Source organism: Oncorhynchus nerka, linkage group LG6 (genome assembly GCF_034236695.1).
Source record: "Oncorhynchus nerka isolate Pitt River linkage group LG6, Oner_Uvic_2.0, whole genome shotgun sequence".
NCBI lineage: Eukaryota > Metazoa > Chordata > Actinopteri > Salmoniformes > Salmonidae > Oncorhynchus > Oncorhynchus nerka.
The window spans coordinates 77,023,926-77,041,149 of NC_088401.1; the positions used below are offsets into that span (position 1 = coordinate 77,023,926).

Sequence of the window (17,224 nt, forward strand, 5' to 3'; positions counted from 1 at the left end):
CACGTAAGCATGCACACACACACACACACAGCCTCAATGTACCGTTTATCCTGTCTAGCTTTAGGCAAGTCTTTGGCTTCGCTATAATGCTCATTCACCTGAATAGTCATATTGCCCCCTAGTGGTAGAACTGGCCACTACATCTCTTCATTCCTTTCATTTACACTGAAAAAAATATCAACTTAACATGTAAAATGTTGGTCCCGTGTTTCATAAGCTGAAATAAAATATCCCAGAAATCTTCCATATGCACAAAAAATATTATTTATTTCAAATGTTTTGCACAAATTTGTTTTCGTCCCTGTTAGTGAGCATTTATCATTTTCCAAGATAATCCATCCACCTGACAGGTGTGGCATATCAAGAAGCTGATTAAAGCATGATCATTACATACATGCAAGGCCACTCTAAAATGTGCAATGTTGTCACACAAAAAAATGCCACAGATGTCTCAAGTGTTGAGGGATTGGCATGCTGACAATTGGCACGATGACTACAGGAATGCCCAACGGAGTTGTTGCCAGAGAATTTAATATCAATGTCTCTACCATAAGTCTTCCCATTTCTGTCTGTAATAAAGCCCTTTTGTGGGGAAAATCTAATTCTGAATGACTGGGCCTGGCTACGCAGTGGGTGAACCTGACTCCCAAGTGGGTGGGCCTATGCCCTTTCCAGGCCCACCCATAGCTACACCCCTGCCCAGTCATGAAATCCATAGATTAGGCCCTAATGGATTTATTTCAATTGACTGATTTCCTTCTATGAACAGTAACTCAGTAAAATCTTTGAAATTGTTGCATGTTGTGTTTATATTTTTGTTCAGTATATTCAATGAAAATGTAATTTTACCACACTTTGACAGGAACGTCAGATAAAATGTAGTTTTAACAATCTTAAAAACGTTTTCATTCTCTGTAAAGTCTAAAAGGTGTTGTGGTGGGCATTCCTCGTGCTCACATATCACAGGATGACACAGGGAGATTTAGTCACATGTCCAAAAGCAGTGTTTTGGGGACAAAGAGTATTTTCTGAAGGAGAAAGATTCTGAACGCAGCTTTGACTTTGAAGAGGCAGTCAGGTTATTTGGGCTGTTTACATTTAGAACATGATAGCTTTGCTTTCCTTCTCTCTGTACATCAGATGTGGATCTGATTCATCCACGTCCAGGAACAATAGGAACTGGAGGGACATTAATGTCTTCAAATGTTTTACTTGTAATGTGACACCTTGGTATATGGAGTTGATTTCTCCATTATTTTATAGAAATGTTCAGTGATAGACTTTTTTAGCCCAATCTTAGGAATAGATTAAAACATTAAGGCCTGGGCTGAACCCTCACCCCCATCTACCCATACACACACACTCATAGTCGTGCCCACACTCACACGCAAGCACACATCCTGAAAAACATCCCTTCCCGCTTAGACCCTCCCAGAGGAGTATAGCATGGTTTAGTGCTGGTTGATCTCTCTCTCTCTATCTCTCTGTCTCTTTTTCACACACACACACACACACACACACACACACACACACACACACACACACACACACACACACACACACACACACACACACACACACACACACACACACACACACCTCACACCCAGCCATCTCCATCTAAGCCATCATTTCTCCCAGAGTCCTCCTCTTCCAGCGTGAGCTGGTAATTGAGGTTGCTCCCTTGGGTGCAGTGCATTCTGGGTCGTTAAGTGCTGTCTCTTGTTTTCTTCCTCTCTTATGGCTATTTTTCCTCTTCTTTTATTCTTTATTTATTTCTTACTAACAGAGAGAAAGAGAGAGAGAATGCACCAAGATAACCCACGCTAAGAGCACCTACACCCAGACCACAGCATCACTAGCCACACCCCAACCAGCTAAAACCACCCCAAGTAAACCCTGGCCACACTCTATATAGGCTCCGCCATGTCAGACCTATGCCCCTCCTGCCCACCCCATGCGGGGTCCCTGCGGCAAGTACATTAATATGACAGCAGGACATATGTCCAGGACCTGAGCAGAGCAACAGGCCTAAACCCCACTATTACACCTGCCTAAGCCCCATCCTGTGACCTAAGAGGTATGTATCAGTTGCTCAACATGCTCTGCTCACACCAACTGTGATGGTACGGGCATAAACCACACAAAAACAACACAAGACACTATGGAACACAAGGCTTTTACTATCTCATGCTAGAATAAACAAGGTCTGAGGTCATCTACCTTTGGCCTAAAGAGCAGGAACCCAGACTTCATCAAAGAAATTGTAAATTACATTGTCATCCTACAAGAAACATGGTAAAAAAGAGACAGACCCATTGTTTGACCTCTAGGTTACAGAGAGCTGGTAGTCCCATCCACCAAACTACCAGGTGTGAAACAGGGAAGAGACTCAGGGGGTATGCTAATTTTGTATAGAGCACACCTAACCCTAAATGAGTCAAAACAGGAACATTTTACATCTGGCTAAAAATGAATGAGGAAATTATCTCAACAGAGAAAAATGTCCTCATGTGTGCTAGGCTGGGTAGTCTAGTAGTTAGAGCGTTGGACTAGTAACCGGAAGGTTGCAAGTTCAAACCCCTGAGCTGACAAGGTACAAATCTTTTGTTCCGACCCTGAACAGGCAGTTAATCCACTGTTCCTAGGCCGTCATTGAAAATAAGAATTTGTTCTTAACTGACTTGCCTAGTTAAATAAAGGTAAAATTTTAAAAAATACAAACTTTATCCCCCCCAATAGAATCCCCATACTTTATAGATGAAAGCTTCTCCACCCTAGAGGGGAGGATCAACACTTTCCAGGCTCAGGGACATGAACTAGTCTGTGGCAACCTAAATGCCACAACTCTCAGCACACAGGGGGACAAACATTTACCTGGAGGTGACAGCATTCCCTCCCCCATATGCTCCCCTAGACACAACTACGACAACATAACCAACAGAAACGGGTCACAACTCCTGCAGCTCTGTCGGACGTTGGGTATGTACATAGTCAATGGTAGGCCACGAGGGGGACTCCTATGGTAGGTACACCTATAGCTCATCACTCATCAGTAGTACTGTAGACGACTTTATCAATCACCTCAACCCAGAGTCTCTCAGAGCGTTCACAGTCAGTCCCTGACACCCCTATCAGATCACAGCAAAATCACACTCTACTTGAACAGAGCAATACTCAATGGTCCGACACGTCAAAGTCAAAGGAACTGAAAAATATTACGAAATGCTATAGATGGAAGGAAAATAGTGTGGAAATCTACCAAAAAACTATTAGGCAAAATTTACAACAATGTACAACAATAACAAATGGTTTGATGAAGAATGCAAAAACCTAAGAAAGAAATTGAGAAACCTACCCAACCAAAAAACATAGAGACCCAGAAAATCTCAGCCTAAACCACTAAAACAATACAGAAATACAATACGGAAAAAGAAGGAACAGCAGGTCAGAAATCATCTAAATGTAATTGAAGAATCCATAGAATCTAACCACTTCAGAATCTAACCACAAACAACAACAGGAAGAGTTATCTATCCAAAAGGAGATGTATGGATAAACCACTTCTCCAAGCTTTTTGGCTCTATAACATAGAACAAACAGCAAAAACATATACATGATCAAATACAAATCTTATAATCAACTATTAAAGGCTGCCAGAACCCACTGGATTCTCCAATTACATTGAATGAACTACAAGAAAAAATACAAACCCTCCAACCCAAAAAGGCCTGTGGGGTTGATGGTATCCTCAATGAAATGATAAAATATACAGACAACAAATTCCAATTGGCTATACTGAAGCTCTTTAACATCATCCTTAGTGCTGTCATATTCCCAAATATTTGGAACCAAGGACTGATCACCCCAATCCACAAAAGTGGGGACAAATTTGACCAAATTACAGTATGACAGACCACATATTCACCCTGCACACCCCAATTGACAAACAAACAAACCAAAACAAAGGCAAAGTCTTCTAATTCTTTGTTGATTTCAAAAAGCTTTCGGCTGAATTTGGCATGAGGGTCTGCTATACAAATTGATGGAAAGTGGTGTTGGGGGGAAACATAACAACATTATAAAATCCATGTACACAAAAAACAAGTGTGCGGTTAAAATTGGCAAAAACCACATACATTTCCTTCTACAGGGCGGGGGGGGGGGGGGGGTGCAGCATAAGCCCCACCCTCTTCAACATATATATCAACGAATTGGCATTAGAACAGTCTACAGCACCCGGCCTCACCCTACTAGAGTCTGAAGTCAAATGTCTACTGTTTGCTGATGTCCTGATGCTTCTGTCACCAATCAAAGAGGGCCTACAGCAGCACTTAGATTTTCTGAACAGATTCTTTACAGGTCTGGGCCCTGACAGTAAAGCTCAGTAAGACCAAATAATGGTGTTCCAAAAAAGAACCAGTCGCCAGGACCACGAATACAAATTCCATCTAGACACCGTTGCCCTAGAGCACACAAAAAAACTATACATACCTCGGTCTAAACATCAGCGCCACAGGTAACTTCCACAGAGCAGTGAACGATCTGAGAGACAAGGAAATAAGGGCCTTCTATGTCATCAAAAGGAACATAACATTTGACATACTTGAATCAGTTATAGAACCCATTGCCCTTTATGGTTGTGAGGTCTGGGGTCCGCTCACCAACCAAGAATTAACAAAATAGGACAAACACCAAATTGAGAGTCTCCATGCAGTATTCAGCAAAAATAGCCCCTGTGTACAACGTAAAACACCAAATAATGCATGCAGAGCAGAATTAGGACGATACCCGCTCATTATCAAAATCCAGTAAAGAACCATTAAATTCTACAACCACCCAAAAAGAAGCGATTCCCACAATATTTTTAGTCATATACACATATTTAGCAGATGTTATTGTGGGTGTAGCGAAATGCTTGTGTGACAAGAAGCTAGGGTTAGGGTTGTCTTTTATTCTGAAGTCAAATTCAATGAAAAAAGGAGTCAAGAGAAAACATTTTCTATAATACAGATTCTATTTAGGAATCAATGTCTTAAAACAAATCCTTCTTGGTTGGTAATGTAATTATCTAATTTAGCACCACTCTTGAATACATGGCTAATTCATTTCATAAAACACATTCCAAAAGTGACACTTTTTTTAATATATATTTTTTTACATATCCTATGTTGGTCAACGCGTGTTTTCTTCCTCGTGACGTTGCAAGGACGTATCCGTAGTAACCTGTCCTGTCCAATGCGTGCGCCCCCTCAGAGGTGAAGAGTGTTCCAGTTCATACTGTAAACTGTCTTTGGTTCAAGGTTTGGTTTCGGTGACAGCGCTCCGCTCTATCGGGTTTTGAGAGCCTGGAATACGGGTTACTGAGGCGGAAAGCCGCGTTGTAGAGAGCCAAAATGATGAATATGTGGAAAGTCCGGGAATTGGTTGATAAAGCGTAAGTATTTTCACTATATCCGAGTTCAACACTCGAGTTTACCTGTTTGAGAGAGACACGTACCCAACACTTTGACGTCACGTAGCAGCAGGAAGCTAGTTAGCTTCAGTAGCAAGTTGTAGCAGTCAAAACACGGGACAAAATCTACTTTTTCGTCATTCGACTTTTTAACCATTTTAATCTTGTCTGGAAGTATCCGACTAGCGATTGATAACGCGGCTAGAAAGTTACGTTATCTGTTTTTATAAAGATGAGATGGCTGTTATCCAGCTAGCTAATTATCTAGCGTAACGACGTTAGAAATGAAATAGTTTTTTGCGCAGTTTCACAGTCAGTTTGTTGTTTGGTTAGCTAGCAAGCACATTTACTGAGCTAGGGAATTGGCCAGCTCAAAACCAAACGTATGCACTTTACGTAAGGGGAAATCTTTCTGTAAACATGGGTACTATTAGTTGTGGCAAAGGCCTTGAATGTATTCTGACAAGCCAACTTCCGGGTGTGAAAGTAACAAGCATACCAACCAGAACTTTTTGCTTTTCTCATGTCTCAGGTCTATCAAAACGGCCACATCTCAGTTGACATAACTATAATAAATTGCTGTATTTATATATATATATATTTTTTTTACAAAGTATAGGATGATCCAAGTAAGCCTAGAACACCTGCATATCTCACTCAAACGTCTGCCTAGCTTCCTGTATACTTCTTAGAATGCTAGCTATAGGCTAAATTCTAAAAACAATTACAATACATTTGACTGGAGTGTATGTTTGTTATGGGCCTCTTGCATTTGCAAAATGGAGGAGCTTTGCATGCAGAAGCAGAAAGTTGGAGCCTAGATCACTATCAGTCACTCTCTGTTGATACAGTACGAGAGAGAGCACTGTAATGTGTAACTCTGTAATAAACAATTACTTGCTGAATGCAACTATGCCTATTGATTGTCCAATCAATCTAATGTCACACTTCATACAGTTGCATTGTGAAGACATTGCTGTTGCTACATTATTAGCTAGAGTAACTCGCCAGAGTTTGATTAAAAATAAAGTTCTCTGTGAGTATGTCCCAAATGACACCGTTTTCCCTAAATAGTGCACTGCTTTTGACCAGGGCCCATAGGGAATAGGATGCCATTTGGGACAGAAACTAAGAGTGGATTGCATAGCACAGTTGCGTTGCATGGCATTCATGGGAATAAAACAGATTAGCCTAGACCTTGTACAGTCACTGTCAGCAGAGATTGAAACTAAAGGCTTGAACGAATGGCTGAATGGTTCCACCTCTGAGCAAGAGCCACACCTGGTTTAGCCGGCTTATTGTTTTCTTTTGTCCTCCTCTCGTATAGTTTACTGTCCCTCACTGCTGAGTAATGACCTGAGATGGACCGTACAGCACACACACAGGCCTACCGTAGAGCTCTGGGAAGTAGTGGGAGAATGCAATCTCCACTTAAAAGCTTTAACAGCTGGTTTGGTGAGCTTTGGCAACAGCAGAAGCGCACAGTTCCTGTCCAAGAACACATTCCTGCAAAAAAGTAGAGAGAGAATGATTGAGACAACTTAAGTGTTTCCCAAACAAGCACATATATTATTCCTCAATAATGATGGATCAGCTCCTAGAGGGATATTACCACCTATGGCTGCAAAAACACTGTTGAGGTGGCTTGTTATGCTTAACCAACACTAATGCACTAAATCACAGATTGGGTACGTCATTGCGCACATGTTGTCACACATCATGAAACACATTAAGTCAACATTGCGTTATATAGGCCTATATAGGTCCATGTAGCCAATGTATATTGTATTGCAGTCATCTGTTTTCATTTGTATCATAATTTTTATCCTTCTCTTGTTTGTAAACATTGCAAATACTGTAGCAACGTTGTATTTGTAGTCAACTTCCTTCTGATCTTGATTCTACAGTGCCTTCAGAAAGTACTCCCACCTCTTGACTTTTTGTACCTTTTTTCCCTTTAAAATAGATACAATTTAGAAGTTGTCACTGGCCTACACAAAATACCCTGCCCATAATGTCAAAGTGGATTTTTTTTTTATGTTCACAAATTAATTTAACATATAAAAGCTGAAATATCTTGAGCCAAAAATATTCAACCCCTTTTGTTATAGTAAGCCTCAATAAGTTCATAACAAGTCACACAATAAGTTGCATGGACATCTCTGTGTGCAATAATGGTGTTTAACATGGTTTTTGAATGACTACATCATCTCTGTACCCCACACATACAACGGTCCCTCAGTCAAGCAGTGAATTTCAAACACTGATTCAACCACAAAGACCAGTTAGGTTTTTCAATGCCTCCAAAGAAGGTCACCTATTGTTAGATTGGGAAACTGCTCAGGGATTTCATGAGGCTAATGGTGACTTTAAAACAGTTAGAGTTTAATGGCTATGATAGGAGAACATTGAGGATGGCTCAACATTGTAGTTACTCCACAATACTAACCTAATTGACAGAGTGAAAAGAAGAAAGTTTATTCCAGAACATGCATCCTGTTTGCAACAAGGCACAAAAGTAATACTGCAAAAAAATGTGGCAAAGCAATTAACTTTTTGTCCTAAATACAAAGTGTTATGTTTGGGTCAAATTCAATACCACTCTCCATATTGTAAAGCATAGTGGTGGCTGCATCATGTTATGGGTATGTTTGTAATAGTTAAGGACTTGGGAGTTTTTCAAGATAAAAAATAAACGTAATGGAGCTAAGCACAGGCAAAATCATAGAGGAAAACCTGGTTCAGTCTGCTTTTCACCAGACGCTGGGAGATGAATTCACCTTTCAGCAGGGCAATAACCTAAAACACAAGGCCAAATCTACATTGGAGGTATAATTTTTTTATTTAACCTTTTTTTTTTTTAACTAGGCAGGTCAGTTAAGAACAAATTATTATTTACAATGACGCCTACCCTGGCCAAACCCTGTAGTGACGCCTCTTGCACTGAGATGCAGTGCCTTAGACCACTTACCCGGAAGACGATGAATGTTCCTCAGTGGCCTAGTTACAATTTGGACTTATACTGATCAAAAATCTAAACGCAACAATTTCAACTATTTTAGTGAGTTACAGTTCATAGAAGGAATTCAGTCAATTGAAATCAATTAATTAGGCCCAAATCTATTGATTTCACATGAATGGGCAGAGGTGCAGCCATGGGTGGGCCTGTGAGGGCATAGGCCCACCCACTGGGGAGCCAGGCCCAGCCAGTCAGAATTTGTTTTTCTCCACAGAAGGGCTTTATTACAGACTGAACTGCTCCTCAGTTTCCTCAGCTGTCTAGGTGGCTGGTCGCAGACGAACCCGCAGATGAATAAGCCGGTTTTGGAGGTCCTGGGCTGGCGTGGTTACACGTGGTCTGCGTTTGTGAGGCTGGTTGGACGTACTGCCAAATAATCTACAACAGCATTGGAGGCGTGGTGGTATATAGTAGAAAAATGTTCATTAAATTCTCTGCCAACAGCTCTGGTGGACATTTCTGCAGTCATCATGCCACTTGCAAGCTCCCTCAAAACTTGAGACATCTGTGGCATTGTGTTGTGACAAAACATTTGTGGCCTTTTATTGTCCCCAGCACAAGTTGCACCTTTGTAATGATAAGCTTCTTGATATGCCACATCTGTCAGGTGGATGGATTATCTTGGCAAAGGACAAATGCTGACTAACAGGGATGTAAACAAATTTGTGCAGACATGTTTTGAGAAATAAGCTTTTTTGGGGTAATGGAACATTTCTGGGATCTTTCATTTCAGCTCATGAAACATTGGACCAACACCTTACATGTTGCATTTATATTTTTGTTCAGTATAAATCTGCTTGAAAATCTACGTAAAGACTTGAAAATGGATTTAGCAATGAGCAACATCCAATTTGACAGAATTTTAAGAATTAAAAAAAGAAAGAATAATGGGCAAATATTGTACAATTAGGTGTGCAAAGCTCTTAGAGACTTACAGCTGTGTGTCTTTCTGGGTAATTCTAACAAGTATTGACTCAGTGGTTTGAATTCTGGGTAAATCTCTAAGAGCTTTGAACACCTGGCTTGTGCAATATTCAATATTTCTGTATTTAATTTTCATTACATTTGCAAAACATTTCTAAAGATGTTTTCGCTGTCATTATGGGGTATTGTGTGTAGATGGGTGATATTTTTGTTGTTGAATTCAGGCTGTGTAACAAGAACGTGGAATAAATCAAATCTCAAATCAAATGTATTTGTCACATACACATGGTTAGCAGATGTTAATGCGAGTGTAGCAAAATGCTTGTGTTTCTAGTTCCGACAATGCAGTAATAACGAGTAATCTAACCTAACAATTCCAAAACTACTACCTTATACACAAGTGTGAAGGGATAAAGAATATGTACATAAAGATGTATGAATGAGTGATGGTACAGAACGGCATAGGCAAGATGCAGTAGATGGTATCGAGTACAGTATATACATATGAGATGAGTAATGTAGGGAATGTAAGTAGCATTGTTTAAAGTGGCTAGTGATATATTTTACATCAATTTCCATTATTAAAGTGGCTGGAGTTGAGTCAGTGTGTTAGCAGCAGCCACTCAATGTTAGCGGTGGCTGTTTAACAGTCTGATGGCCTTGAGATAGAAGCTGTTTTTCAGTCTCACGGTCCCTGCTTTGATGCACCTGTACTGACCTCGCCTTCTGGATGATAGCGGGGTGAACAGGCAGTGGTTCGGGTGGTTGTTGTCCTTGATGATCTTTATGGCCTTCCTGTGACATCGGGTGGTGTAGGTGTCCTGGAGGGCAGGTAGTTTGCCCCCGGTGATGCGTTGTGCAGACCTCACTACCCTCTGGAGAGCCTTACGGTTGTGGGCGGAGCAGTTGCCGTACCAGGCGGTGATACAGCCCGACAGGATGCTCTCGATTGTGCATCTGTAGGAGTGTGTGAGTGCTTTTGGTGACGAGCCAAAATTTCTTCAGCCTCCTGAGGTTGAAGAGGCGCTGCTGCGCCTTCTTCACAACTCTGTCTGTGTGGGTGGACCAATTCAGTTTGCCCGTGATGTGTACGCCGACGAGCTTAACTTACTACCCTCTCCACTACTGTCCCACGATGTGGATAGGGGGGTGTTCCCTCTGCTGTTTCCTGAAGTCCACAATCATCTCCTTAGTTTTGTTGACGTTGAGTCTGAGGTTATTTTCCTGACACCACACTCCGAGGGCCCTCACCTCCTCCCTGTAGGCCGTCTCGTCGTTGTTGGTAATCAAGCCTACCACTGTAGTGTCGTCCGCAAACTTGATAATTGAGTTGGAGGCGTGCATGGCCACGCAGTCGTGGGTGAACAGGGAGTACAGGAGAGTGCTCAGAACGCACCCTTGTGGGGCCACAGTGTTGAGGATCATCAGGGTGGAGATGTTACCTACCCTCACCACCCGGGGGCGGCCCTTCAGGAAGTCCAGTACCCAGTTGCACAGGGCGGGGTCGAGACCCAGGGTCTCGAGCTTGATGACGAGTTTGGAGGGTACTATGGTGTTAAATGTTTAGTTGTAGTCGATGAACAGCATTCTCACATAGGTATTCCTCTTGTCCAGATGGGTTAGGGCAGTGTGGTTGAGATTGCGTCGTCTGTGGACTTATTTGGGCGGTAAGCAAATTGGAGTGGGTCTAGGGTGTCAGGTAGGGTGGAGGTGATATGGTCCTTGACTAGTCTCTCAAAGCACTTCATGATGACTGAAGTGAGTGCTACGGGCGGAAGTCGTTTAGCTCCGTTACCTTAGCTTTCTTGGGAACAGTGACAGTGGTGGCCCTCTTGAAGCATGTGGGAACAGCACACTGGGAAAAATATGTCCGTAAACACACCAGCCAGCTGGTCTGCTCATGCTCTGAGGATTCAGCTGGGGATACCGTCTGGGACTGCAGCCTTGCGAGAGTTAACACATTTAAATGTTTTACTCATGTCGGTTGCAGTGAAGGAGAGTCCGCCGGTTTTTGGTAGCGGGCTGTGTCAGTGGCACTGTATTGTCCTCAAAGCGGGCAAAAAAGTTATTTAGTCGGCCTGGGAGCAAGACATCCTGGTCCGTGACAGGGCTGGTTTTCTTTTTGTAATCCGTGATTGACTGTAGACCCTGCCACATACCTCTTGTGTCTGAGCATTTGAATTGTGACTCTACTTTGTCTCTATGCTGACGCTCAGCTTGTTTGATTGCCTTGCGGAGGAAATAGCTACACTGTTTGTATTCGGTCATGTTTGCGGTCACCTTGCCCTGGTTAAAAGCAGTTGTTTGTGCTTTCCGTTTCACGCAAATGCTGCCATCAATCCACGGTTTCTGGTTTGGGAATGTTTTGATTGTTGCTATGGGAACGACATCGTCAATGCACTTTCTAATGAACTCGCTCACCGAATCAGCGTATTCGTCAATGTTGTTGTTGGAAGCAATGCGGAACATATCCCAGTCCACGTCTTCAAAGCAGTCTTGAAGCGTGGAATCAGATTGGTCGGACCAGCGTTGAACGGACCTGAGTGCGGGAGCTTCTTGATTTAGCTTCTTTCTGTAGGCAGGGAGCATCAACATGGAGTCGTGGTTAGCTTTTCCGAAAGGAGGGCGGGGGAGGGCCTTATATGCGTCGCGGAAGTTAGAATAGCAATGATCCAAGGCTTTACCAGCCCTGGTTGCGTAATCCATATGCTGATACAATTTAGGGAGTCTTGTTTTCAGATTAGCCTTGTTAAAATCCCCAGCTACAATGAATGTAGCCTCAGGATATGTGGTTTCCAGTTTGCAAAGAGTCAAATGAAGTTTGTTCAGGGCCATCAATTTGTCTGCTTGGGGGGGAATATATGGGAGTTGTGCGCGATGTGCCCGTCTCCGGAGCCTGACCAAAAGACTGCTTCGTTTGCCTCTTTTACGACGTCGTTGTTTTGGGTCGCAGGCTGGGATCCATTCTGTTGTCCTGGGTGAAAGGCGGAACACAGGATCCGCTTCGCGAAAGTCATATTCCTGGTCGTACTGATGGTGAGTTGACGTTGCTCAAATATTCCGTAGTTCCTCCCGACTGTATGTAATGAAACCTAAGATTACCTGGGGTACCAATGTAAGAAATAACACGTAAAAAAACTAAATACTGCATAGTTTCCTAGGAACGCGAAGCGAGGCGGCCATCTCTGTCGGCACCGGAAGTGTTATCTATCCCTCTATCCTATCATCTATGTATCTATCCCTCTATCCTATCATCTATGTATCTATCCCTCTATCCTATCATCTATGTATATTACCCTCTATCATATCCTCCTATCCTCTCTGTATCTATCCCTCTACCCTATCCTCTATGTATCTATCCCTCTATCCTATCCACTATATATATTACCCTCTATCCTATCCTCCAATTCTCTATGTACTGTATCTATCCCTCTATCCTATCATCTATGTATCTAAAAAAACAAAATACTGCATAGTTTCCTAGGAACGCGAAGCGAGGCGGCCATCTCTGTCGGCGCCGGAAGTCAAGGGGTGTGAATACTTTCTGAAGACTGTATGTTTATAGCGGAGATCTTCTGTGAATAAAATACCTAACTGCACTTTGGCTGCTCTACGAGTGGTCTGGATTTTAAGAGCCACATTACTAACGAAGGCTCTGGGAAACACCTTGGAAACGAGGGCCTTGAGTAGAGATGTTGAGATGAGATGTTGTGAGTGAGAAAACACCCATCAGAGTACAGCCATGTTCCACAAAGGCGACTGAATGCTGGACTTGAATCAAGGGACTGGCAATCCTGTGTCGAAGTCTTGCCGGCAGTCACAAGGAAAAATTGTTACAATACTTAATAAATAGGCCTAAAGACTTTATTTGTACTAGTTACAGGATGAAGGAAATTGATGTGTGTATTGAAGACAGACATGCAATGAAACGGAAGCCTTTGCCATATTGTGTGTCACAGATTACACACATAGATATATATATACACACACACGATCAGCGGCTTCCTTTTGATCAGGTTAATATGTGGGACAGAGGAAGCTAGCAAGTCTTCTGAGAAGAGAAAAGATAACTGTCTTGTCTAAATGTTAGGCTATATCACGTTAAGGTTTTTCACTACGTTTCAAAGCGCCATTTCCTGGTTGCTACAATTCTAATTGTCGGCCTAATTTTTGTTTGTGACAAAACAAGCAAGTGTAGTGTAGAGAATCATTGTACCATCTATACCGCTGCGAAATATATTTTCCATAACCAAAAATATTGTACATTCAGCTGTTTTTGAAGCTGGTGTACAAACCAAAAGTAAAATACGCAAAAACGAAACTTGAGGACGGGAAGCATAGAAATAGCGCCCACAGAACAGATCTAAAGCTTCTTAGACTCGCATCTATAACATACATTTCTATGGGAATTTGTTCGGGTCGCTCCAGAAGTTACATATCTCAGCTTTAAGAACTCATAGGCTATTTGAATTGCTCTTTGCACCAACTAGCTCTTTACTAGTTATTAAGAGGATGATATTTTGTAACTTTGACATTACAACAGTCACTCTGTCTTCTAAGGTACTTTACACTACAAGCCTTCAGAAACACAGAGAGGGTGTGTCCTCTCTCATCTCCTCTCAGCTGTCTGTCTGACAGGGCCCAGTAAGAGAGGCCTTGTGGCCCAAAACATTGGCCTGCTTTGTGTCTTCAATTCCACTGCTCTGCTAAATCTATGCTCTGGGTAGAAGTTGTAGGCACAGATCTAAGATCAGCTTATCCTTTAAATCCAAACTTTGGCCATAAGGGATTGAAAAACTGACGGACCTCACGGCCTTCTGTGTCCTACTGCATGGGGTTATGTCTGACCAGAGAGCTGAGTCCTACTGCATGGGGTTATGTCTGACCAGAGAGCTGAGTCTTACTGCATGGGGTTATGTCTGAACAGAGAGCTGTGTCCTACTGCATGGGGTTATGTCTGAACAGAGAGCTGTGTCCTACTGCATGGGGTTATAGCTGAGCTGAGTCCTACTGCATAGGGTTATGTCTGAACAGAGAGCTGGGTCCTACTGCATGGGGTTATAGCTGAGCAGAGAGCTGAGTCTTACTGCATGGTGTTATGTCTGAACAGAGAGCTGAGTCCTACTGCATGGGGTTATAGCTGAGCAGAGAGCTGAGTCCTACTGCATGGGGTTATAGCTGAGCTGTGTCCTACTGCATGGGGTTATAGCTGAGCAGAGAGCTGAGTCTTACTGCATGGGGTTATAGCTGAGCAGAGAGCTGAGTCTTACTGCATGGGGTTATAGCTGAGCAGAGAGCTGAGTCTTACTGCATGGGGTTATAGCTGAGCAGAGAGCTGAGTCTTACTGCATGGGGTTATAGCTGAGCAGAGAGCTGAGTCCTACTGCATGGGGTTATAGCTGAACAGAGAGCTGAGTCCTACTGCATGGGGTTATAGCTGAGCAGAGAGCTGAGTCTTACTGCATGGGGTTATGTCTGAACAGAGAGCTGAGTCTTACTGCATGGGGTTATGTCTGAACAGAGAGCTGAGTCCTACTGCATGGGGTTATGTCTGAACAGAGAGCTGAGTCCTACTGCATGGGGTTATGTCTGAACAGAGAGCTGAGTCCTACTGCATGGGGTTATGTCTGAACAGAGTGGAAGTCAGTAGATGGATCATCCTTGGTCTGGGTAACTGTAGCCTATGCTAGGCCTCGGCCGATGTGTTGAATATCAGTGCTCAATATATTCCTATTTCTCTGGTTTTCTTTCAGCCTGGCTAGATTCCCAGTGCTGATGCTTAGTGGGGAGGTTTTTCAGATCACCAATTCTTGCACAATATTTGTTTCTGTGAGCTATATTTGAACTATAAATAAAGTTTGACTAGCTAAACAGCCCTGTTTTGTTACGACGGTCTGGGAATAAGCAGACACAGTTCCCTGTTTAGCTTCCACATTTTATGCTAGCTCCTAGCCTTGACCTTAATAACTGTGATTATGCCTGCTTCTGTTTTTATTACTTTGCAGCTTGTCTGTATCTTTGAAACTGTATAAAACTACTCTTAAAGCAAGTCAATTACAGACTCTACTTAGTAGCTCTGGGCCATGTGTAGCTCTGTAACTCAGACATTGATACTAGGTTGCTTGGGGGCACCCCACCCTTCATTTACCATGAAACAGCATAGCTTCTCTCACACTAACTCAAATCAAATCAAACTTTATTTGTCACATGCGCCGAATACAACAAGTGTAGACCTTATCGTGAAATGCTTACTTACAAGCCCTTAACCAACAGTCCAGTTCAAGAAAGAGTTATTATTAAAGAGTTAAATATTTGGCTAATTAACTAAAGTAAAAAAGAATACAAAATAACTCAATCAAATATCTAGGCTATATGTAGGGGGTACTGGTACCGCGTCAATGTGCGGGGGTACAAGTTAGTCAAGGTCATTTGTACATGGAGGTAGGAGTGAAGTAATTATGAATAGATAATAAACAGCGAGTAGCAGCAGTGTACAAAACAAATGGGATGGGGGGTCAATGTAAATAGTCCGGTGGCCATTTTATTAATTGTTCAGCAGTCTTAGGGCTTGGTGGTGGTAAGCTGTTGAGGAGCCTTTTGGTCCTAGACTTGGTGCTCCGGTACTGCTTGACGTGCGGTAGCAGAGAGAACAGTCTATGACTTGGGTGGCTGGAGTCTTTGACAATTCTTTGGGCTTTCCTTTGACACCATCTAGTATATATGTCCTGGATGGCAGGAAGCTTGGCCCTAGTGATGTACTGGGCCGTAGGGACTAACCTATATAGTGCCTTAGTCAGATGCCGAGCTGTTGCCCTACCAAGCAGTGATGCAACCGGTCAGGATGCAACCTGCTCCACTGCAGCCCCTTCGATGTTAATGGGGGCCTTTTCCTGTAGTTCACGATCATCTCCTTTGTCTTGCTCACATTGAGGGAGAGGTTGTTGTTCTGGCATCACAGTGGCAGGTCTCTGACCTCCTCCCTGTAGTCTGACTTATCGTTGTCAGTGATCAGGCCTAACACGATTGTGTCGCCAGCAAACTTACAGTAGCGTCCCACCTGGCCAACATCCAGTGAAATTGCAGAGCGCCAAATTCAAAAATACTAAATTCAAATATTTAACTTTCTTGAAAATATGTTATTATACATCAAAATAAAGCTTAACTTCTTGTTAATCCAGCCGCCGTGTCAGATTTCAAAAAGGCTTTACGGCGAAAGCAAACCATGCGGTTTTCTGAGGACAGCGTCCCGCATACAAAAACATGAAAAACATTTTTCAACCAGACAGGTGCGACACAAAAGTCAGAAATAGCGCTATAAAAAAAATGCCTTACCTTTGATCTTCTTCTGTTGGCACTCCAAAAGGTCCCAGTTACATCACAAATGGGCCTTTTGTTCGATAATGTCCTTCTTTATATCCATAAAAACTCCATCAAAACTCGCTTCAGTCAATAATCCACCCATTTTCACTACATCAAAATGAATCCCAATCGTTACTAATAAACTTTTCCAAACAAGTCAAACAACTTTATAATCAAACCTTAGGTACCCAAATACGTACATAAATGATAACATTTTAAGACGGAGAATCGTTATTGTCTTTACCGTAGAAAAATAATAAAGAAGGCGCTTTCTTCCAGGCGCTTGGAAACACTACAGCCAAAATGGGAGCCACCCAGAAAAACTACCATTTTTAATTTTTCCAAAAACCAGCCTGAAACTTTCTAAAGACTGTTGAAGCCCGAAGCCCTAGTAACTGCTATCTGGGAGGCCTTGGCCTTATTATTAAAGTAATAGCCATTGAAAAAAAGTGGTAAGCTGAACATTT

At 42.5% G+C, this 17,224-nt stretch overlaps 1 protein-coding gene across 1 annotated transcript in view; it reads left to right on the forward strand.

The window, feature by feature from the left end:
- The first annotated feature begins 5,245 nt into the window (after nucleotides 1-5,245).
- The window catches only part of LOC115128128 (clathrin interactor 1-like), a 75,470-nt gene continuing 63,491 nt past the window's right edge, over nucleotides 5,246-17,224 (forward strand). Inside the window, exon 1 of the mRNA XM_065019881.1 lies at nucleotides 5,246-5,437. Within this exon, the coding sequence (XP_064875953.1) occupies nucleotides 5,397-5,437 (41 nt within the window). The 5' untranslated portion in view covers nucleotides 5,246-5,396. The remainder of the gene's footprint in view (nucleotides 5,438-17,224) is intronic.